Source organism: Puma concolor, chromosome B1, assembly GCF_028749965.1.
Source record: "Puma concolor isolate L17-30 chromosome B1, mPumCon1.1.hap2, whole genome shotgun sequence".
Lineage (NCBI taxonomy): Eukaryota > Metazoa > Chordata > Mammalia > Carnivora > Felidae > Puma > Puma concolor.
In genome coordinates, this window is record NC_141670.1 from 151,947,425 (window position 1) to 151,971,805 (window position 24,381).

Consider the following 24,381-nt stretch of genomic DNA (forward strand, 5'->3'; position numbering starts at 1 on the left):
ATCAGAGAACATGATCCTTCTTTGGGGGCTGGCTCTTAAAGTACCTAATGTTTATAAGACAGTTGCTACAGAAGCTTCACTTAAAATAATGGTAGACATCCTGCTGCAACTGTTAACTATAAGCAGATCTTACTATTTGTCTCTGAGAAGATGCCATGGGAGCTGAACAGGTAAGCATCCTTTTGTCTTAAGACTAACTACACAAATGCTTAAAGGTGAATATTCATTTTGATGGTCTTTCTGTTATATTGTTTATGTTATTCATAAAATTCATCTCAGCATTTTATAAATATGTATTAAATGAATAAGAAAGGAATTGGAAAGTATTTTAGATGATGCTATATAAGCTGTAACTATCAACATATACAAAGAACCATTGTGTCAAAAGACCAAAAAGTAGATCTCCCTGACCACCTGTTACTCTCTAGCTAGCACATGGCCTGGTTTATTTTCTTCATAACAGTTATCACAATTTTAAACTATTTTGTTTATTGTCTTTCTTCCTTTCCATCCACCTCATACAAATATAAATTTCATGAGTAAATGTACGGGTATATATCTGTCTTTTTCAATTCTTGTATCTTCACTTTACCCTTTTCACTCTGTATGGTTCATAGTCAGTGTCCAGTAAATATTTGTTGAATTAATGAATCAATCAAAAGTAATGTCCTTCCTACCTCTGTTACTGTAAGAATGAAGCCTCTCCACTCTTCCCCACTTTCTGCGTTTTCTGTCTGAAGATGAAAACAAAAACATAAAGAAAAAAAACATAAGTGTGAACATTAACACTTTTATTAACTTCAGGTAATTTTAGAATTTCATATGATTGTTTCATAAGACTCCAAATGTGTAAGCTATCAAAACCCAGCAAGGTTGACAAAATGCATATCTTTCTATTGAAGCACGTTGTTTTAAAAAGTCAGTTGTAATTTTTAAAGCACTTTAAATTAGTTGAAAGGAAGAAACAATTCATTTTCCTTTTTGTTTAAGACAATGCATATGTTATGAAATTCCAAAACTATTTTCTTTTGTCAGAAGTATATAGCTTCAATCTATCTGCTTACCAAACAAGTAAAATCATACACATTTACTTTTATTTTTTTTTTCAACGTTTATTTATTTTTGGGACAGAGAGAGACAGAGCATGAACGGGGGAGGGGCAGAGAGAGAGGGAGACACAGAATTGGAAACAGACTCCAGGCTGTGAGCCATCAGCTCAGAGCCTGACGCGGGGCTCGAACCCACGGACCGCAAGATCGTGACCTGGCTGAAGTCGGACGCTTAACCGACTGCGCCACCCAGGCGCCCCACATTTACTTTTAAAAAAAGTAAATGTTATTCACTTATTTCTGCAATGTGTGAGTTAATGGTTGATCCACCCCACTGGTATTTAATATTGACTGGCTTTAAGTTTGCAACCAGGTAAGACCAATATAGTTAGTCCTTAAAAATTTCCAATTCTTAGCTCTAAGTCCTACTAATATAGCCAACATTTATTAAGTATTTATAGGGGGCAGCTACTGTTCTAAGTACTTCACACATTAAATGATTTAATCTTTATGGTAATTCTGCAAAAGGTACTTTAAGAAATTTTTATTTTATAGATTTGCTCATTTAACATATTTATTGAGTACCTTAAGGGCTAGGCACTATTCTAGGTACTGGTTCACATCAGAGAACAAAATACTAATCCTTGTTCTGGAATTTTGGATCTAGTTATGGAATAATATATCATAAGTAGAATAGTAAGTAAATATTGTAGCGTCAGAAGGAAATAAATGGGAGAATAAAATGTAGAGCAGGGTAATTGAGAATTTCAATGAGAATGTCATTAGGGGCTAGGGGAGAGGAAAAGGGTTGCAATTTTAATAAAATGGTCCAGGTAGTCTCAGTAAGAGAGATACATCTGAGTAAAGACTTACTTGTGGATGAAGAAACCAAGGCATAAAGGAGTTAAGTAACTTGCCTACAATTACACAGCTGATGAATAAAACAGCCAGAATTCAACCCCAGACATATGATTCCAATCTCGTGTTCTTTATCCACCATATCAGAATCATCTGGGAACTTTGCTTAAAACAAAAAATCTGGGGCCCAGGGTTAGGGGTAGGGCCTAGATTTCCTAACTAGCGATTCCTAGTACAGTATTCCCCCTTATCTATGGGGATACATTCCAAGACCCCCAGTAGATGCCTGATATCGAAGATAGTACTAAACGCTACATATACTATGTTTTTCCTGTACATACATGCCTATGATAAAGTTTAAATTATAAATCAGACACAGAGATTAACAACAGTAATGGAATAAAACAATTATCACAATATTCTTCAATAAAAGTTATGTGAATGTGGTCTTTTTCTCAAAATATCTTATTGTGCTGTACTCACCCTTCTTCCTGCAATGGTGCGAGATGATAAAATGCCTACATGATGACATGAAGTGAGGTGAATGACGTAGGCCTTGTGGTGGAGTGTTAGGTTACTACTGACCTTTTGATAAGGTCAGAAGGAGGACCATCTGCTTCCAGGCTGCAGTTGACCACGGGTAACTGTAACCACTTTAAGGGGGGGAGGGGGACTACGGTACTGTAAAGATTCATGAGCAGTGCCTGCAAGGCCAACTCGAACAACTTCTTATTCAATTGCAACAATACATTTAACACTGTAATTGTTGGTTGACTTTAACTGGCTCGCTTTGAATGTCAATTCAAGAAAAACTGTTTTTCTGTGCAAGTGCTAGCTGTACAGTGATGAATTTAACAAACAAATTTCTGCTCGTGTGGGGCTTAGAGTTTTATGAGATTAATACCATCTTTCACAAACGGTGTATATCTAATACACAGTTCTTTTCTGAATTTTTCTATTGTAACAGTAATGTTCTTTATAGTTTTTTGTTTTCCTTTTCTAGCCCAGAATCCAGTCCAGGATCACACACTGCATGTAGCTGTCATACGCCACAGTTTCCAAAATTGGACACAGGTGTCTGGCCTTCCTTTGGCTTTTCTCACAGCGATATTTTTGAAGATTACTGTACAGGCCAATTGCCTTGCAAAATATCTCTCGATTTGTGAAATGTGGGTTTGTCTAATTCAGTAGTTCCAAACATGTATCATGTTGGACACGGCTCAGATTCATCTGGGAACTTGGTAAGTATCAACTCAAGAACAACTTCTTAAAAACACCAGGTGGGATCTCTGACTTTGTCAGAGGACAGAAGTGTATGGTTTCAATGTGCTTGTATACTAAACAAGTGGACAGGCCCTTTCAAATCCCTATTTGGAAAACTGCAGTTTTTGGCAAGAGGCAAGAAATACGAACAAAGAATGAGACTTGGCAGGTCCTCTTACGATTCCTCTTTACCTCAGCTCAGTGGGTTGTGAAGAGGCGAGTGCTATTTATAACAACTTGTTTCCAACTAATTGCGTCTCCTCACTCACCTTCAGTTGCACTTCCTCTTTTGGTAAAACAAGGGTGAATTTTGCGCAATTCTTTTCGGTTGAATTCTGGTCAGTAAGGCATGTGAGGTCTATTATGTCTAACTTGTCAACATACTGCAAAGATAAGGAAAATCTCATTAAATTGTTTCATGGGTAACATACATTAGTTCTAGAAAGGAGGAACATAACTGATTTGGACCTTGCATGAAATCTTGGCTTTCAACTGGGCATCGCAAGCCTTCCGAACTCAGAAGGCATTTGGAGATGTATTCTGTGATGGTCCACATGAATACATCTGGCCCACATGACTTTGCAAAAGCTGATTCTTTCATTTTTAGGAAGTTTGCAAGCCAGTCACTAAACACAGCTGTTAAAAATTAAATTATATAAACATACAATTATATTAAAAACAAAGGTAACTAAAATTCAAAACTCATCATTTTCTAATTATATTACTACATTGTATTTGCTATGCCCTTGAGGTTATTTACATCCTTATTTCTGTTTGAGGGAAATACTATCTAACAGTGTATTACCATACCTTTCTTCCCAATTCAGGAAAGTCACACTGATAGTTTAAAATCAGCTGTGGTGGGAGTATTTACACCTTGGAAATTGGTAAACCTTACAAATTAGGGCTTGATTTATTGTTTTATTAATTGTCCTAGGAGCCAGCAATTTTTTTTCTGCAAAAGCTAGATAGTAAATGTCTCAGGTTTGCAGAACACACAGAGTCTCTGTTGCAAATTCTTATTGTTTTCATACAACACTTTGAAAATGTAAAAAACATTCTTAGCTCATAGACTGTACAAAATCAGGCCAGTGGCTAGATTTGGGTCAAGGGCCACAGTTTGCTGGGCTCTGGGTAGCAAAGTGAGGGGTAAAACATTAATAAAGCAGATAAAATGTTAAAGTTTCTTGTGTTTGAAACTTTTTCATTGTGAACAGAACAAAAAAAAATTGACAAAATATTGTCCCATGATTCAGAAATTATCATGTTGTTTAGCAAAGAACTTACCCATGTCATTATCAAAATAGGTGAAGTTCTAACATACATGATTATTGCTTTGCATTCCTCTTATCATTAATGTAAACAAAAATATCAGTCGACATTCATATCAAATGTCACATTTAGTGACAAATTTATTAGGGAAACAGCAGATTGGAAGACAACTGCATTTGTCAAATCATGATTGAATTGCAATTTTAGTTGCCTGTGGATCCAAGTTCAGAAAGATCAATGAAAGTATCTGTGAGAATCAATTACCTATATGGAAACTATAATAAAAAATATTGTAGGGGCGCCTGGGTGGCTCAGTCAGTTAAATGTCTGACTTCGGCTCAGGTCATGATCTCACAGTCCATAAGTTCGAGCCCCACATTGGGTTCTGTGCTGATAGCTTGGAGCCTGGAGCCTGCTTCAGATTCTGTGTCTCCCTCTCTCTCTCTCCCTATGCCTGCTTGCACTCTGTCTCTCTCTCTCAAAAATAAACATTAAAGGGGCGCCTGGGTGGCGCAGTCGGTTAAGCGTCCCGACTTCAGCCAGGTCACGATCTCGCGGTCCGTGAGTTCAAGCCCCGCGTCGGGCTCTGGGCTGATGGCTCGGAGCCTGGAGCCTGTTTCCGATTCTGTGTCTCCCTCTCTCTCTGCCCCTCCTCCGTTCATGCTCTGTCTCTCTCTGTCCCAAAAATAAATAAACGTTGAAAAAAAAATAAAAAAAAAACATTAAAAAAATTTAAAAAAAAAATAAACATTAAAAATTTTTTTTAAGAAAGAAAATATTTTTAAAAATTGTATATTTTATTTTTTCAACTTTGTGCTACACATTCTTTATATCAGTAATATTTATAATAAACTTGTATACATATATTCATACACATGATTTTTTCAAGAATGCTCTTCTTCAACATTTATCACATCACTGGTTATAAGGATCCTATTAAGAAATTCCTCTCTTAGCCCAATACAATTAGAATATTTCTTCTGAACAACTGGTATATATAGGCTACTCTGTATGCAACTGGTCAGACCTGTTCTCTAGTGTGGGAAGATCAAATCCACCTCCAGTAAGTATAGTAGAGTTTTTATGGCATAATTTTTTTTTCTGAATTAGCCTCATTCTTGACTTTTTTATTTTCCTCTGTTTTGACCAATAGAACTTATTTTACTAGGTTCTGCTTTGTGTCCTTATTTTATTTTTCTGAATAAAGTAAGGCAGAAAAATAAGTAAGTAAATTTTTTTTCCAGACCTATTTCTATAATGATGAAGTTGTGGATTCGTTTGGGTTGACCTATTTATTTTCAATGGACAAAGAGCAATTAAAAATGGATGGAAAGGTATAAGGGAAGCAGGACAGAATCAAAAAAATTGCACACAAATCTTTTTCTGATGGATTGTCTAGATTAAGCTAAGTAAACTTTGCTGAGACAAAGGAGGAAGCAACAGAGGAGGAAGTGGCCGAATTAGATAGAGTGCTGATCTATTGATTAGAAGAAAGGAAGTTTTATCTTTTTTTTTTTTTTTTTTTAATTGTAGGGTTGAAAAGAGCCTTAAAGGTCATCTGTCTAATCCAGCTGCCATCTGATGCTTGAATCTCCTCCATGGCATCCCTCCCTGTAGCCATCCTGTCTATGTTGGAATATCTCAAACAACATGGAACTTATGCCTCTATGCCATTCTGCCTGCTAGCAAGGCACAGTCGTTCCTCCAGTTAATTTCCATCCAATGGTCCTAGTCCTCTTTCTCTGTAATAACATGAAACGAATTCATTGACTCTTTCACATGACCTCCTGACAGTCTTTCAAATATGTCAAGGCAGCTTTAAATTCTTCCCTACTATAAGCTGAATTATCTCCACTTCTCGCCTGTTCTATCTCTATGCTTTCTCCTGAGACTATTGCCCCCTCCCCAAATTTCCTAAAGTCTGCACCCTCTTTTAACAAAATGGGTAGATGGACAATTCTGCAGTATTTCATTGTAACAGTCTGTTCATGGCATAGTGGTTAAGAATGCTGGCTCAGGAGCAGGACCTGGATGGTACCCCTTTCATTAACTGTCTGATCTTGTACAACTTCTGAATCCCTAAACTTGACTACTCTCATCTATAAGTGGTGATTAAAATAGTATACCACTCAGAAGAGTTGTTATGCGAATTAGATGAGATAATGTATGTAAAATGCTTGAATGCCTGCTATGTGGCAGCTCATCTCTCAAGTCCTTAAATTCATTATCTCGTCTAATCCTTTTGATAACCTCATGTAATGGGTGATTCTTTTTATCCTAATTTTAGGGATTTGGAAATGATGTTGGACAAGATCTTTTATTTGCTTCCCTGGGTTTCCTTTTATCCCTTTACCACACAGTGCTGTGCACAGGAGAGGGACCTGTGGGGACAACATCAAGGGTCCCTTTATTCCCATTGTGTTGGACCCTAGTTAACACTGGCAGGAGATCAGAAGCCTGAGGAGAGTGAGGTATTTATGCAATTGCTTCCTCAGTCAAAGATCTTACTCCTCTCAATGTAGTCATCTTCATACACTTCTGTTCACTCTTCTCCCACTTTTTTTTTTTTTTAAATTCTGGGCATCAAAGTAGGGAACTGTTCCTAGCCTCAGAGTTCTATTCTATCCTTTGTGGTTTTCCTATATCCTGTCCACTGCTTTGAATATAGCATCTTCATTAAGCTGTCTTCAAAAATGCCCAATCTGAGGGGCTCCTGGCTGGCTTGATCAGTAGGGCACGAACTCCTGATCTTGGTTAGGGGCATATGTAAGTTCGAGCCCCACATTGGGTTTAGAGATTACTTAAAAATAAAATCTTAAAAAAAAATGCCCAATTTGAGATGTCATCTGTTTCCTACCAGTTCCCTGTCTGATATACTGACACAGACAGGTTAGGTAACTAGCCCAAGACCCACAGTTCACAGTGGCAGAGACAGGATAACAAGCCAGGCAGTCTGCCTGAAGACCAGGCGGCAGTCACTAAGCTGTACTCACTAAGCTGTACTGCCTCATGCCAGGTAGCAAGTGAGCAATAACTATTCACTCACCCACTATGTATACTGTACAAGGGTTAGACCAGGGTCTCTCATAGTCTCACTGACATCAGTAGGAAGTTGGAAGGCACAACGGAGGGATTCATTTTATTAAAATTTATTATGGCATTTGAAAACACCTCCATATGAATCTTACCTGTCCAGAACTCTGGTGAAAGTCATCATTTTAAGTTTGTTTTTGTTTGTTTGTTTTTGCATGTTCTTATTTTTTTTCAATCTTTTATTTAAATTCTCATTAGTTAACATATAGTGTAATATTGGAATAGAATTTAGTGATTCGTCACTTACATGTAATACCCAGTTCTCAACACATTTTGTTTGTTTGTTTTTTAAATGATTTCTGGTTAATTTACCACTAATGGCACTAAAATACCTGCAAGGTGGAATACATCACAAAAGCTGTTTTTTCTGTCTCTTTCATTAAATCTGGGCACGTAATAATGATGTTCCAAGAACTGTGGGCTACTGCATCCATCGTACAAAATGTTTGTATTTAAACAAGTTATTAGATCATAAAATCTCCTACAGGTATAGCATTCCATGGTAGGCAAACATTTGACACTAAAACGCTACATTTTATTTGTGGGAAAAATGAAATACACAGTTTTTGATCTTTGGAAAAATTGAAATATAAATCAAGTATTTGATAGGGGCGCCTGGGTGGCTCAGTTGGTTGAGTGTCCGACTTGGGCTCAGGTCATGATCTCACAGTTCGTGGGTTTGAGCCCCACATCCGGCTCTGCTGACAGCTCAGAGCCTGGAGCCTGCTTCAGATTCTGTGTCTCCCTCTCTCTCTGCTCCTCCCCTGTTCACGCTCTGTCTCTCAAAAATAAATAAATGTAAAAATAAAAAAATTAAAAATAAATTATTTGAAATTAATACTAATAAATAAATCTCAGAATCTCTTTATTCTCATGCTTAAGCTCTTAGAAGTCCCTTTAGCAGGTTATGTTTTCATCTCCCTAGAAAAATTAAATTGTGACATATTTTATGTTATGAGGCTTTGGGGATCATCTAGTTTCTTTCAGATAATAACTGCATGATACAGCAAGATAAAAAACTGGGGAAATTAAGGCTACCCCTTGGCATTAAGCAAGTTGTATCTTGTTACCTAGCTAAAATTTTCACTTTTCAACTAAGTTTCTACCATTGGGATCAGAAAGAAAAAAATGCAAAACTAAAGACACAAGTTTATATCTTCTTCGTAGGTGCCCTGGAAACTTTACCATAGGTCTTATATCTGATAGTATCCACAGATATCAACGTTCTTATTTGAATTGGTTTTACTAGAATATCTTTACTCTTGAGAGACAGAAAACCCCAAATGAATAAAACTATATAACATGTCTATATTGGAAAAAATGGAACCAGTCAAATGTGTTTAACTACTTACTGTTGGACTTTTTTTGTCAGAATAAAAAAAAAGTGTAGTTCCTCTCAACTCTGTCCAGTAATGTTTATACTCCTGTGGGAAAGAAAGAGCATTATTTCATTGGTATATATTCAACTGTTTTCTTGTTACCACTTTTCTTTGTAACTTCCTTAATTGCTGTTTGATATAGGTTTCTTCTTTACCCTGAGATAAATCACCTAACTTATGGCTTAATTTTACATTTAACTCCTTTTTTTAAAGTTCATTCATTCATTCATTCATTCAGAGAGCAAGGAGCAGCAGAGAGAGAGGGAGAGAGAGAAAACTCCAAGCAGGCTCTGCACTGTTAGCACAGAGCCCAACATAGGACTTGAGCTCACAAACCCTGAGATCGTGACCTGAGCTGAAACCAAGAGTCGGACTCTTAAACGACTGAGCCACCAGGGCTCCCCTTTACATCTAGGTCTTGATTAAATCTTTCACAAATTTATTTTAGCATAAGGTGTGAGGTAAGGATGTAATTTGATTTGTGTTTAAATAGGTCATTTTTCAAAACTTTCCCCATTGATTTAAGACACTTGACTTTTTATGTAGGCATCAGTGGAAGCCTGCACCTGTAAGAGGAGCCATTTAGGGGTCAAGATAGGACAAGCATTAAATATCTAGATTCCGGGACAATTGAAAGGATTGAATAAATTGGCATATGTAAAGCACTTAGAGTACATGGCTTATAGTGTGGGTCCTATAAATAGTGTATGTTTATATAAATAAAGGCAATGGAATAGTTCATAATCATAAAAATAGTTTAACATCAAAGCTAAACATTGAAGTCCGAATTTCATTCATTATTGCTACATTCACATTATTATGGGTTTTATAGAAATACAACTTTTTAGGTTTAAAAAATTTAAATAACCTAGTTTCATTTCACTCAAGTGAAAGTTATTTAAATAAGGGGAATTTACATTCTGTGAAGACTGGCTGTATTACAAAAGAATGACATGGGGGTTTCGAGAATAAAATCCTTCCAAGTGTAAATACTTACCTTCATACCCAGCTCTTTCAAAAATATGTTTTTAAAAATTCCAGTTTTATAGACATGTTAATCATTCCTTTAGAGTTTAATAAGCTCAATGTTTATGACATGCTGGATTATCTTGACTTATATTGAGGATTAATGTAAGAGAATTACATGATTTTTTTCTTATGCTTATAAATGTGAAGACACTTTTATATATTATGGCATTTTGTGTCTAATACTGACATACCATTTATCCTTTCTTAGCCCATCAAACTGTTTCTCACCTCTTCAGAACTGATATACTTCTTTTCTCAAATAATGGAAACTCTGTAACCCATCTTGTTTTTATTTGTCTTGGTTCCCACGAAGCTCAAGATTAAATTCATTCTGAATTACAACAATCATCTTTCTCATGTTCTTAGTAGAACTATTTTATCCCTTTTTCTTCATGGCTGATAAAGTGCTATATTAGTTAGCTTTTGTTGTGTAACAAGCCACCCTCAAACTTAGTGGACTAAAATAGCAAATGTTTGCTATTTCCCATTATTCTGTGGCTGGATGATCGTTCTTTGGATATACTTCACTGTGGCTGGTCTAGGGGTGGCCTCACACACTTGCCTGGGGTCCTAGCTGGGAATGCAGAACTGAAATATGTTTTGGTCTTTGTCCCCCATTTCCTGGCACAGAGATCCTAAAACCCTTCAAATTTCCTGAATGGTAGGACTGTTTTTGTTACTAGTAATGAGTCACTTTACGTAATACCTGAGTTTATACTAATGAGATGACTTAGGATGGAATGCCTGGATAGCTTCAAGATAGGTCTGGTGGCTAAAAGGACAACTGATTACTGGGTTGGAACTTTCAGCCCTACCTACCAACCTCTAGGAAAAATGGAGGATGGGCTGGGAGATTTAAGTTTCATAAAAATTCTTGAACAATGTGATTTGATAAAATTCCTAATTGGTGAACACATTCACATGTTGAGAGGTTGATACAGCCAAACTCAGTACGGACAGAAGCATGTGTGCTTGGGGCCCTTCCAGATCTTGCCCTATGGACCTCTTGATCTGCCTGTTCATTTGTATCTTTTACCAGAAAATGTAAGTAACGTGGCTTCCTGAGTTCTGTGAGCCAGTCTAATAAATTATAAAGTCTTCAGAGGGAATCATGGCAGCTTTTGATTTATAGTGAGTTGGTCAGAAGTATAGGAGGTCTGGGACTTTCAGTTGGTGACTGAAGCGGAGGGCAGTCTTGTGGGACTGTGCCCTTAACTAAGCGGTGGGGTTTGCACTACATCTGGATAGGTAGTGTCAGAATTCAGCTGAATTGTTGAACAGCCAGATGGTGTCCAGAGAGTCAGAGAAGTAGTTGTTGGTGTTGGAAAACACTCTACTGAGAAAACCAGAGTCTCATTCCACAGGGTCTTGTCTCCAGTCAGGTAAGCCTATATTTGTTCACATGCTGGCAGAAGGATTCCCAGGAGCAAGAGAAGGCAAACCTAATGTGTGAGGTTTCTAATTTTCTCCCTTTGTCACATTTACCGAAGCATGACCTAGTCCAGATTTCAAGGGGTAGAAAAATAAAGTCAATCTCTTCATGAAAGACCAGAGAAGTCACATTTCAAAGGGGGAATGCATACAGTGAGGCTTGAACAAATTGGTAGTATTACTGTAGCAATCTACTTCAGGGGCAGAGTTGGAAGGTGGGACAAGTTTCTTTGTCCAACCCTGTGGTCTTTCCAGTCCATCCTACCTCCTAATCGAGAGCTGGCTATAATGTTACATAAGGAACCTGCTGATACCTCCTGAGCTAAGAACAAATTAACATAGAAAAGACCAATTCAAAGGGGCATAGGATTGAAGAATCAGCCAATGTGTTATTGGCATTGCGATAGCATTTACCTGGTTTCTCTGCCACCTTCTTATGTCCTCAAATCTATCCTGCACAGTACAGCCAGAGTGAATTAAGAGGCAACATGTCCAACTTAGCCCCTTTCTATCCTCTCTGTGCTCAGCGTATTAGGAGAGAGTAGGTGTTCTTTTTCTGGTCCTGCCATGTGGTAAAGGGCCTCCAGGAGGGGTAGGCTTGTGGCTTTTAAACTGAGTTAGTGAGTGACTCAAGGTAGCTCAAGCCTACCTAAATCTGGTATAAAGTGTTAGCATTGTTTTGGCCATAAATCTAAACAACATAGCGATAGATTTTATTAATGATAAAAGTACCTAATTGATCTGTGTGGGATTCCTCTGTCTTAATTTTTAATTGGTTTCAAAATTGGGAGACAGAAAATCATATCTCTCTTTTTAATTTTTGTAATCATATCTCTCTTTTTAAGCCTTTCACATCCCGTTCTACTGGTAAGCCTCTGCCATGCAGGAATCAAGTCGAAGCTACACTATAATTTGGAACTAGGACGGGAGTGAGGGAGAGAGGGAAGATCAGAATGTAGGCAAATTGGTTGGAGAACTTAATGACAGGGTGTGTGGTTTTACTGGAGTATGGCATCTAAGATCAAGTTCAAACTGGAGATTCTATGATTTCTTGGAGGAAAAGTAATTAAGAGGGGCGCCTGGGTGGCGCAGTCGGTTAAGCGTCCGACTTCAGCCAGGTCACAATCTTGCGGTCCGTGAGTTCGAGCCCCGCGTCGGGCTCTGGGCTGATGGCTCGGGGCCTGGAGCCTGTTTCCGGTTCTGTGTCTCCCTCTCTCTCTGCCCCTCCCCCGTTCATGCTCTGTCTCTCTCTGTCCCAAAAATAAATAAACGTAGAAAAAAAAAATTTAAAAAGTAAGCAAGAGAAAACTCTGAAATCAAAGTGTACCACTCTCTTCGTCTTCCAAATTAGATCTATGGGTATTAACCTGCCATATGATAGGAAAACTAAAATCCCTCATTGCCAAAGCTTATTGAGTTCCTTCTATACATACAGGTGACATCCATCTATGCTTCTAAGAAAAATTACAGAGGTGGTTCAGTCAGGAGAGAATGATATGAACTGGGTAGAATTAATCAGGGAAAAATAAGAGTTTTACTGATAAACATACAGATTCATGGAAAGGATTAAGGAGGGTTTATTAAGGGTGGGGCGGGGGGAAGAAGCAAGAACAAAGGTAGTGAGCTAAGAATAAAGGCAGCCCGGAGGAAAGGTAAGATTACAAATAACAATAGGTCCTGTGAACTTCAACCACAGCCACAACCCTAAGAATAGATCAAACTTATATTCAGTACACAGAGACCAGTGGGTCACAGTCTTGATTGAGTTTCAGATAAGCTCTTATAAATATACCAGTATAATTCTAAATGAACTAGTGGTGAGGACTAGTCAGAGATATGTTATTTTGACACTGATATGGTGACCACATTCTTATGTTCAAGTTAATTAAAAGACATATTATACATATTGTTTTTAAGGCATATCACAGATTGAAGAAACTATGAAATGTTGCCCAAGTTCTATCTCTGATTTTTTTATTAATTTTTTTTAATGTTTATTTATTTTTGAGAGAGAGAGAGAGCACAAGCAGGGAGGGCAGAGGGGGAGACACAGAATCCGAGGCAGGCTCCAGGCTCTGAGTTGTCAGCACAGAGCCTCATGTGGGGCTTGAGCTCATGAACCACAAGATCATAATCTGAGCCGAAGTCTGACGCTTAATTGACGGAGCCACCCAGGCACACCTCTATCTTAATTTCAAACAGTTCCAGAAAAATGAGAATTTTCCCCATTTGCAAAACTGTGTTTTCATTGGCATCCTGTTGTGGCATTTAATAGAGCTTATTATCAAATAAATCTTCCTGATCAGTCCAAAATTCTCGTGCTGTTGTTTAAGTAAGTCCACATTATCTTTTTCATGAAGATTATGTATTTTTAATGGATTCTTGACCTGGGATCCATGGACTTTCTGGAATTGCATTTAAAATGGTACATGTTGGTACCTTTTCCTAGGGGCAAAAATCCTTAAATTCTTACAAGTCCCCTGTCACAAAAATAGCTAGGAAGCACCTCTAAATGTGTGATCTCCTTACAGACCAGGTTAGTCCTCAGTTATATTTTCTCTAGTTTAAATGTTCTGAATTCCTTCAACAAAGACCCCACTTAACGTTCTGCAGAGTATCCCAACTTCCTCTATCCCATTTTCTTTTAAAGATAACCTTCCATATATCCCCTGGCTTTCCTTCACTTTTAAAGGTTCCCAGGCACTTCGCTGCTGCCTAGAAATCCCATTATTTTCCTTAGATTTTTCTCACAGCTTCTATTTTCACTAGCGCTCTAGCTCTGTGGCTCTCCTTTGAGCCATATTACCAGTTGACCCTCCAACAATGTAGGGGGTTAGGGTGCTGACCCTCCTGCACAGTCAAAAATTCACATATTACTTTTGACTCCAGAAAAATTTAACTACTAATAGCCCACTGCTGACCAGAAGCCTTGCCAGTAACACAGTCGATTAACACATATTTTGTAAGCTATCTGTATTATATATCTATCCTTACAATAAAGTAAGCTAGAGAAAAATGTTATTAAGAAAACGATTGGAGAAAAAGATACATATATAGCACTGTACTATATTCATCAAAAAATCCAAGTGTAAGTGGACCCACACTGTTCAAACCCATGTTGTTTAAGGGTCAACCGTACCTACGGATTCAAAACTGATTTTAGTATGTTAATAAGATTATAATAAATAATAAAATGAATGAATATAACCTTTAGTGTAAGCCAGGTATTTTATATGTTATCTTCTTTAATCCTTGAAACCACCCTATAATTAGACAATATTGTTATCCTCTTGCTCTCTTCTCCTTGACATACAAGTGAAAGATGTTGCTATGAATTCGAGTGGAAACAAGTCAATTTCATCAGAAATATTTATATCTATAGTTTATTCTTTCCATTTCAAAGTATGCTTTCTAAGAAAAGGTAGAGTAACAGTCAGGTAAGAGAGTCATCACTCCTTACTGTAGACTAAGCCTCTTGAAGGTAGGATCTTTGTGTTATATTTATATTCTCTGGAACTCGGTAGGATGCTTGATGCATAGGGGACACACTATAAACATTGTTTGAGTGAATAAATTAGTTGAACACCTGTTGTATTCCAGGCATTGTACTTTAGGTGGCAAGTTGTAGTTTTTCCATTTTATAGTTTGAGAAAATTGAATCTCAAGAAGATAGAGTAAATTCCACAAGATCACAAGCAGTTTAAGTGGCAAAACCATCAGGTAAAGACATGTTTTACTGCCTCTAAAATCCTTGTTCTTCCTGCTAACCATCATCAGAAACAGTTATTATAAATACTTCGATGAACATTTAATGAATAGTCAAATTTAAATTACAAATTAGAGGGGTGCCTGGGTGGCTCAGTCAGTTGGGCATCCGACTTAGGCTCAGGTCAGGATCTCACGGTTGGTGGATTCGAGCCCCATGTCGGGCTCTGTGCTGATAGCTCTGAGCCTGGAGCCTGCTTCAGATTCTGTGTTTCCCTCTCCCTCCGCCCCTCCCCCACTCAAGCTCTGTCTCTGTGTCTCTCAAAATAAATAAACATTAAAAAAAATTTTAATTACAAATTAGAAATTTCTTTTTCCCAATTCCTCTTTCCTGCCAAAGTAATCATGTGGCTAACCTATTGTGACAAGGTAAAATTCACTTTCAAAGCATATAAGAGGGGGGGCACCTGAGTAGCTCAGTCAGTTAAGTGGTCGACTCTTGAGCTTGGCTCAGGTCATGATCTCACAGTTGGTGGGAAAGAGCCCACACTGGGCTCTGCACTGAGAGTGTGGAGTCTGCTTGGTATTCTCTTGCTCTCTCTTTGCTCCTCTCTCACACATGCTTGTGTAGGCTCTCTCTCTCTCTCTCTCAAAAATAAATAAACTTAAAAAAATGAAAATGAAAAAAAGAAAAAGATACAAAAAATAAAAGCATGTAGGAGGAACCAAAAAATATTCTAATATAACTGACAAATTTATTAATACATGTTTAACACCTCTAACAGAATATAAACTACCATGTCTTTACAAAAACCTCGAATGTGCTATTGTAGATATTTTCACAATTTTTCCGTTAATAAATCTTAAGAAAACATATCTTATTATCATTATTAAACATTTCTGATGACATTTCTTGAAACACGTAACTTTTTGCTACTTTGTTACTTTTAAAATTTCATAAAATTTGACCCAGCTTAATGATTTCTTTTTTAATTAGTAACAGACACTTTCATGTTTATTTCTCTCATTAACTTCAAAATATCCATAACTGGTATTTTCAAAGCACTGATTTTAACTTATTTATTTATAATTTTTCATTTTTACATTTTAAAACATATGAACTGCTTTTTGAGTTTTGTTAGAATGAATGTATTTATATATCTTAGTGTACATATTACATACACTGCAACCTACATATTGTCTTTTCAAGTCACTATCTTCATGTTTTTAGAATACACAACTATATTTAATGTTAAACAATATCAATTTTAGCATTTTCATAATTTATTTTTACAAAAGTTTACTATTAAAAAATAATTTTACCATTATTTGTAAACTTCAAACAACTAAGAGGAAGAGCAAAAGTTTTCATTTCAATCATAATATTTTGTATTAAGTGATACAAGTCATTGTGGAAGCATACTAGTAAATAGAAAAAAATATCAAACATTTTATCTTCCAAGCTGAAATCTTCTGTTATGTTTACATAAATTCTTTGGAAATGTAGCTTATTCAATTTTTTTTACATTGGTGACTTAACATTAGAATGTTATATTATTATATATAATACATACATATATACCTGAATGTGCTTAAGCCACACATTGTCTTTATAATTATGCAAAATTGGCATCATATTTCTGAGCTCAGGGAAGAGGGCTTAATCACAACAAAAACAAGGTGGCACTTGTCACATCACATCACCATGAAACAAATTTTATATTAAGGCAGAAGCTGCTAGTTGCAACGTTATCATCTATGAACTTACCTGGCATTCTGACCTCTTGACTAACAAAAAACCTTCAAAGTACAAAGGTAGAGCAGTAATCTTTAACCTTTCTTGGAAGATCCTGCGAGGAGCTGGTTTTGGGGGCTTCTTATCCATCATACCCTCTTGGTGTGTGGTTTGATTTCAACTATATCCAGTCTCAAACAAAATGAGATCTCCTTTGTGTGAGAGGAAAAAGCAACTGTTCAAAGAGGAAGTCCCAACTCGATATTTAACCACCAACAGTACACACACACACACACACACACACACACACACACTTTTTTCCTTTACTTTTTGTGAGGTGAGAAAGAACAGGCATAGACCAACTTTGAAAGGGCGATCTCTATGCAAATTTAGAATTACTGAGGATTACAGTAGCAAAATAAATAGAAGATTAATATCACCAGGGGATGAAAAGAACCGATGTGGAGGTTATAAACTTTGGAGGAGTCATCAAGGTCACATTTGTTTTCTTCCACCTTCTTTTATTTATTGCTTTCCATCTTTACCCCCACAATATATGACTTGAATTAACTTGACTCCATTAAAAATTACTTTATAGGATAATTTTATTAGTACTATTTCTGTTGTAAATCTTTTAAGACTGAGCTTTGCTTACATTTTTTTAAAGATTGGAGTTCCTTATCCCATGCCTATTTTGATGATCCACTAAATATAAACCACATGGCAACATGGGATTTTTTTACTTTTCTGTCAGTAAGAATTTTGAGTTCATGGGTTACCAGTTGGCAAAATATGTCTGGCAGAGAAAGCTGTAATACTTCAAACTTTTAATTTGTTCTTTTATGCTTTCTGAGCTGTGGATCACTGATGCGAAGATGCATAGATGGGGTCTCTACGGTTATCTAGTAAGATTTAGAAAGCTACTTTGGGGCCCAAATGCATTCAGTAGTTGTACGTGGGAAACGGTCCTTTAGAGACTGGATTTGGCCGAGCACTGTGCAAGGAATGATGGGGGAAGGAAACACTGGAAGGAATCATGGTATGTTTTGCAGGGATCCTGAGAAGTTCCACCATTTTTTATTTCATCCTCTGTATTTCAGAATTACTATGGATTTAGTATAGCCAAGGCCTGAGCATTCTCCCCAGTGAGACCAGCTGATTCTTAGAAATCAAAATAAGGTAGGACTCTCGAGTCTGATCCTCCTTTCCTAATGGAGACATCACATGGTTTTCCCCACCAGTATGGGTTCCATTGGATCTGCAGCTGTAGATATGTGCAGCCAAATCTACAAAGTGAGGTACAGCAATATAGACTAATTATCAGTTAACCAGAGGAAAGTGTTTAATTAATCATCCAAAATAAAAACAGTTTGAGACAGATATTGGGAGTTGAAGATTCAAAATCACTCCCTTGCTTATATATATCTTTTTACGTTTATTTATTTATTTTTTTTATTTTGAGAGAGAGAGAGAGTGAGAGAGAGATAGCATGAGCAGGGGAGGAGCAGAGAGAGAGGGAGAGAGAGAGAATCCCAAGCAGGATTCTCTGAGCCAAAATCAAGAGTTGGATGCTTAACCTACTGAGCTACCCAGGCATCTCTCCTCTGCTTTTATATTAAGTCGAGACCTCCTTCCTATTATTACTCAAACCTTCCAGTGATAAAATACAAGTCCTGCTTTTTTTTTTTTTTGAGGTAAAACCACACTACTTTTCAGTTTCAGTATAATTGGAAAATGAATGACAAGGGAAAACCTCCTGATTTGATAAGTGACCTAATCCACCTTTTTGGCAACTGGTAGCTGGTGTAACACAGGCAGGAAATGAAAGGAGAGATGAGAACAGAAAATGGAAAGAAGGGGAGGGAGATAGGATGCTGTGAAACAGCCATGGTTGGAATATGAGAAAAGTAGTCACTGGCATTGTGGCCAGGGAGAAAAGAATGCTTCTAGAAAAATGTAAGCATAGGAATATTTCTGAGAAATAATCATCTAGTTAACTATGTCTTTCTTACCTACCTTATGAAAAAAATACGCAAAATTAAAGAAAAACCAGCTTATCAGCCTCTGGAAGTTGCTTTGGTTTGCTGATTTGCAAGTCACATTAATTGTTAATATACCAATGTTCAAATGATGTCTCCTTAAAAAAACAAACAAACAAAAAAAAACTACAAGATGCAAACATCCTGAAACGTTATTAGCCAGTTATACCTGCTCACAGTTTCCAACTGCATCATGACAATGGAAATCCTCTTATAGATATCTCAAATTTTAGGTGGTGAATAATGAGTAGCCAGTTTTGCTACTCACCAGCTGAGCCCTTGAGCAAACCGTTTAACTTATCTAGGATCACAACTTCCTCCCTCGTCTCAAGAGCTACAGTAGGTTCCTCAGAAGTCTCCTACTTTCACACTTTTTCTTGTCTAATTCATTTAAAATGACATCTAATCAAGTCACTCCCCAGCTTAAAACATTTTGATAGATTCTCATTGCTTTTGAGCACTCTTTCATTTTTTTTCAGTCAACACTAAATATTGAGCACCAATAATGTGCTCAAGCATAGAATACAAGATCCTTCATAACAGGGCCCTTAAATTGAAACTCCTTAAAAAAAAACCTCTCTCCTCTAATAACTTTGGTTAATCTCAATGCTCGATACCTCATGGTCTTTCGCATCTCCTCATACCTTTCGAACTACTGTATATCTTGTTTGGGTGCCCTTCGTTCTTCTTAAAATGACAACTTCCTGCCTACCCTTCAAGACCTCAGTTGAATATATCCTTGTCTGTGAAGATTTCCTGATTTCCTGAAGCCTTCCCCATCTCCAAGGAGAAATTTTATTGCTTTCACCCTGCATTCCACAGCATCTTACAGATATTTTATTACAGTATTTGGCCTACTGTATATTAGTTATTAGTATACATTCTGTATCAACAGGAAACTAAGTTTTTCAAATACAGGGATTGTGTTGAAGTTGATAGGTAGTAGATTGCAGTAACCATTGATTAAATGACTAACTTCCGACTGGAAAATACAGTTCTAATTTGGGAGCTCTTAGCCTCTGCTGTGACAGAAGCTTCTTTTTTTCTGATATGTGTGACCATTGGTTGACGCAGGTTCTTTTGTTGCTGTGTAGAACAATCACGTTACTGTCAAACTGCTGGACACAGCCATCATCAGCTCTGTGAACAGGAGTTTGTTATACATTAGATACGTGGCTACAAATTAAACAGTTTTGAATGAAGTATAAGATTAACTCATATAAAATCAAAATCTCAGTGCTCTTTTGAGTCATCCATGTTATAATGCAATTCAAATGAATACACATTTTTATGACAGTTAAGGCTCTCTAAAGTACTTTACTATCCACTTATTAGAAATGATTCAATCAATCACTCTGTATTAGAGCCTCCAACCTGTCTCCTGTATTTCCCAATTTCTGATCTTTGTTTCACAAAATGTTTATTGATGGTTTATTGCCATTTCAATCACAACTCATTGTAGTAAATTTTGAAGATGTTTGAATACATTTATGTTTACAATCCATAACTGAAGAATACAGCTTTAATTTTAATGACTGGCTTACTTTGTGGCATAATGAGTCATAATTACTCAAAAAAAAATTCTACTAGGTGTTTTGGGACAGAAAAAAAAGGCAAGGAATCACTATTGTAGAAGTGATATACGTAGCTCTGTCAGAGTGGTTTAATTTGCTGACGTGATTTTTAGTACAAAGAGTTGCATCTACGATGATAAAAGTCTTTCTAGTTAAATGTTCTCACTATTTTTTAGTGTAGGGTATTATTTATATTAGTGAGAAATGTTTCTTGTATGTCACATAGATACAGGTTTCTAAATGAGATAAATCATTGCGTAATAGTAGCTGTAATAGAAACTGAAAATTCCAGATAGGGTGATAGTTTGGGTGGTAGAGCAATAATGAATTTAGTTTTAGCCATATCAAGCTCAATACAAAGAAAGTTTAAGTCTACATTTTTCTTCCTCTTTGCTTCATTTAAAATCCACTAAAAAACCCAAAAAACAAAAAAACCAAAAAAACCCACTACTGCTGCTTTCTGGGATAAGGTAGGTTAGTGCGCAGTATCCATTCCAGCCCCTTCCAGTGTGCCATTATTATTACTTTTTAATGTTTATTTATTTTTGAGAAAGAGAGAGAGAGAAAAAGAGAGAAAGTGTGCACGCATGTGCATGGGGGAGGGGCAGACAGAGAGGGAGACAGAATCTGAAGCAGAAGAGAATCTGAATATATCAGCACAAAACCCAACATGGGGTTCAGGCCCACGAACTGGGGAACCGTGAAATCATGACCTGAGCTGGGTCGGATGCTCAACCTACTGAGCCACCCAGGCACTCCCGTATGCCATTCTTTACTGCAGAGGCTGAAAAGCTAAAAACTACATATCCAGACCTTTTTTTTTGGAGCTGGAGTTGGGTAGCAAGGTAGATGGAAACAGAATTTATTCTTGATTTGCTGTTCCCCTAGGCTGAAGCATGGTCTATAGGCTTCTAATTTTTTGTGTGGCAATACTATCAGAAGTCTCAGAAGTTGATCACTAGTTTCATGGGTGGTGATAGTCAAAGCATGGAATGTCAATTTTCTGGTACCTGTCACGATGAATATGATGTGTTTCTGGAGCCAGCAGCAACAAGGAGGCTTCCTGTTCATGGAGACTTCTTATTCGTGGTGGCTTCCTAGACATGGCACTTTTGTAACAGAAGTGACTTCCTAATTGTGCAGTGTCAGTATGGTTCTGGAGATTCCAGCACCAGCATTAGCTTCTCAGCTTTTCAGTTTGCTTCCTGATTATACGTACAACAGCTGGCTCTTGGTGTTCAGTTCTGCAGTGTGTCTTTAGAAATCATTCCTGAAAGCCCTGAATATGTTATTTCTCCTTCCATCCCAACAATTCTATAAACCAATAATGCATAACTAGTAGATCCCGTTTTTGCCTAAAGTAGCTATTACGAGTTCTATTCTATAGAACTGACCCCTGATCAATATAGTTCTGCACTGTCTACAGGAAGAAGTGAAAATTTATGCTAACATTGAAGGTGTTCGTAATCTAGTTCATTTTGCAAACATGAACACTCTACAATATCTGACAGATTTTCTGTCAATAGCACAGCATTTCCTTTTTTAAAATATTTTTTTTATTTTTTTAATGTTTATTTTTATTTTTAATGTTTTTAAATTTATTTTTGAGAGAGAGAGAGAGAGAGAGAGAGAGAGAGCGAGCAGGGGAGGGGCAGAGAGAGAGGGAGACACAGAAACCAAAGCAGGTTCCAGATTCTGAGCTGTCAGCAGAGCCCAGCACAGAGCCCAACGCAGGGCCCTAAGCCACAAACCATGAGATCATGACCTTAGCTGAAGTCGGATGCTCAACCGACTCAGCCACCCAGGTGCCCCTATTTATTTATAAAATAATAATTTTTTTTGAGAGATAAAGCACATGCGGGGGAGGGGCTGAGAAAGAGGAAAAGAGAATCCCAGTGCTGCCCAGTCTGGTTAGAACCAGACTTAGGAATCAAACACACAAACTGTGAGATTATGACCTTTTTGCTTTGTGTCTTTGTTTGCAGTTTATTTTCCTACTTCTTTCACCCTTTCCCACTGTTAGGTATGGCCTACAAGCTATAGTTTGGGCACTTTATTGTTTATGAATTTCTATAGGCGCTTAAATTTACGAACATCTCATATAGCATGCTTTATAAATACTTAAAATAATTTCTTAATTTTTCCTAATAAATGGAAAACTTACTTATATAAGTTCTAGAAAAAACAAGTCTTCAGGCATAAATTAAAAAAATGAAAATTACATGCTCGTCCACCATCCACCATCAGCATGGTTTGGATGGGTACCATCACCTTTTTGGCACTTTTTCTCTATTTGTGTATATTTACATAATCAGATAAGTACATGATATTTGATAAACTACATTTTTTCATATAACTTATCTGGAGCATATATCTGTGTCAATAACTACTAATATTTATTATTTAATTTTTTGCCTAGTACCACTAAAGTAATTTAAGTCTTTGCAAGGTTAAATTATAATGCAGAAAGTATTAAACTTTTGAAAATCTAATTGTACTTTTTGAAAGTTTTTTTTTTTTAATGTTTGTTTTATTTTTGACAGAGAAAGAGAGAGAGAGAGAGCACACAGGGGAGGGCAGCGAGAGAGGAAGATACAGAGGACCTGAGTAGGCTTTGTGCTGAGGTGGAGAGCCCGACGTGGGGCTTGAACTCATGAGCTGTGAGTTCATGACCTGACCCAAAGTCGGACGCTTAATGGACTGAGTCACCCAAGAGCCCCTATTTCTTTCTTTAAAAAAAATTTTTTTTAAATGTTTATTTATTTTTGAGAGAGAGAGAGAGGCAGACTGCGAACAGGGGAGGGGCAGAGAGAGAGATGGAGACACAGAATCTGAAGCAGGCTCCAGGCTCTGAGCTATAAGCACAGAGCCGGTCGTGGGGCTTGAACTCATAAACTGTGAGATTATGACCTAAGCCAAAATCTGACGCTTAACCGACTGAGCCACCGAGGCACCCCTAAATATGTTTTAAATGACAAAAACTAATTTTTCAGAATTATGCTGACTAGAAGTAAACTACAGGCTACAGAATGGAGATCCAGAGAATAGTGTATTTGTTGTGTTCTTTTTATTTATTAAAAAAAATTTTTTATAAGGAAACTCTACCAGCAGTGTGGGGTTCAAACTCAGAACTCTGAGATCAAGAGTCACATGCTCTACCTACTGACTCAGTCGCCCCTGTTGTGTTCTTGGGAAGAGAAACAATGTATATATATATATATATATATATATATATATATATATATATAATAGAATTCAACAGCAACTATGAATCAAACACTTGGCACAGAGGTAACTGTAAAGATTTTTATGTAGCACTCAATTAAGAACTCATGGGGACTTTTAACCCATTGTATAAAATTGTTTTCATGAACGTTGCTGCCACCTACCTGCATACTGCAAACACACTTTATAATTTGGCAATTAGAGTCTTAGCCTATTTAGTAGAGAAAAGGCTACTTAAAGTGAGTGTACTTAACACATGGAACAACATTTGACAGTAAAGAATTTTAAAAATTTAAATGTTATATTAAAAAATAAACTCCAAAATTATATAAATAAGTTTATTTCACTTTAGCAAATTAAGTTATAATTGAAATGTTTATAATTTTTACAAATTGATTTTTGGAGTGTAATTTTTTCTGACAAAATTATCCTATAGTAAATTGCTAATATTTTCACTTTTGACTTTTGTGTGAGGAATAAGCTTAGGAATCCCCCGGGCTTGCCAATGGGTTAACAAGGCAATAAAGAAGTACAAAGCCATAGGATGCTAACACCTGAGTTTGGGTAAACAAACAAGGCAACCAAGAATAGGGAGGTGCAAAGGCACCCAGTACATCGGTATATGAAAAAAATAAGATTAGATATGCAGGGCGGAAGCACCCCCAATTTAGTGCTATAGCAGAAAGCTGCTTTCACAGGAAGGAAGGACCAAGTTAGGTAAACAGGTAA

General features: G+C 36.9%; 1 protein-coding gene across 4 annotated transcripts in view; it reads right to left on the minus strand.

The window, feature by feature from the left end:
- The window catches only part of STAP1 (signal transducing adaptor family member 1), a 51,493-nt gene that overhangs the window by 22,701 nt on the left and 4,411 nt on the right, over positions 1–24,381 (minus strand). For 3 of the 4 annotated variants that reach the window (XM_086704923.1, XM_025921931.2, XM_086704924.1), the window contains exons 3-6: positions 16,848–17,026; positions 8,888–8,959; positions 3,440–3,553; positions 678–734 (exon numbers count right to left, since the gene is read on the minus strand). In XM_086704923.1, coding sequence (XP_086561049.1) covers positions 678–734; positions 3,440–3,553; positions 8,888–8,959; positions 16,848–16,967 — 363 coding nt within the window. In that variant the 5' untranslated portion in view covers positions 16,968–17,026. Of the gene's footprint in view, positions 1–677; positions 735–3,439; positions 3,554–8,887; positions 8,960–16,847; positions 17,062–24,381 lie in introns of those variants that run through there. The other variant, XM_025921930.2, reaches the window with a different exon arrangement.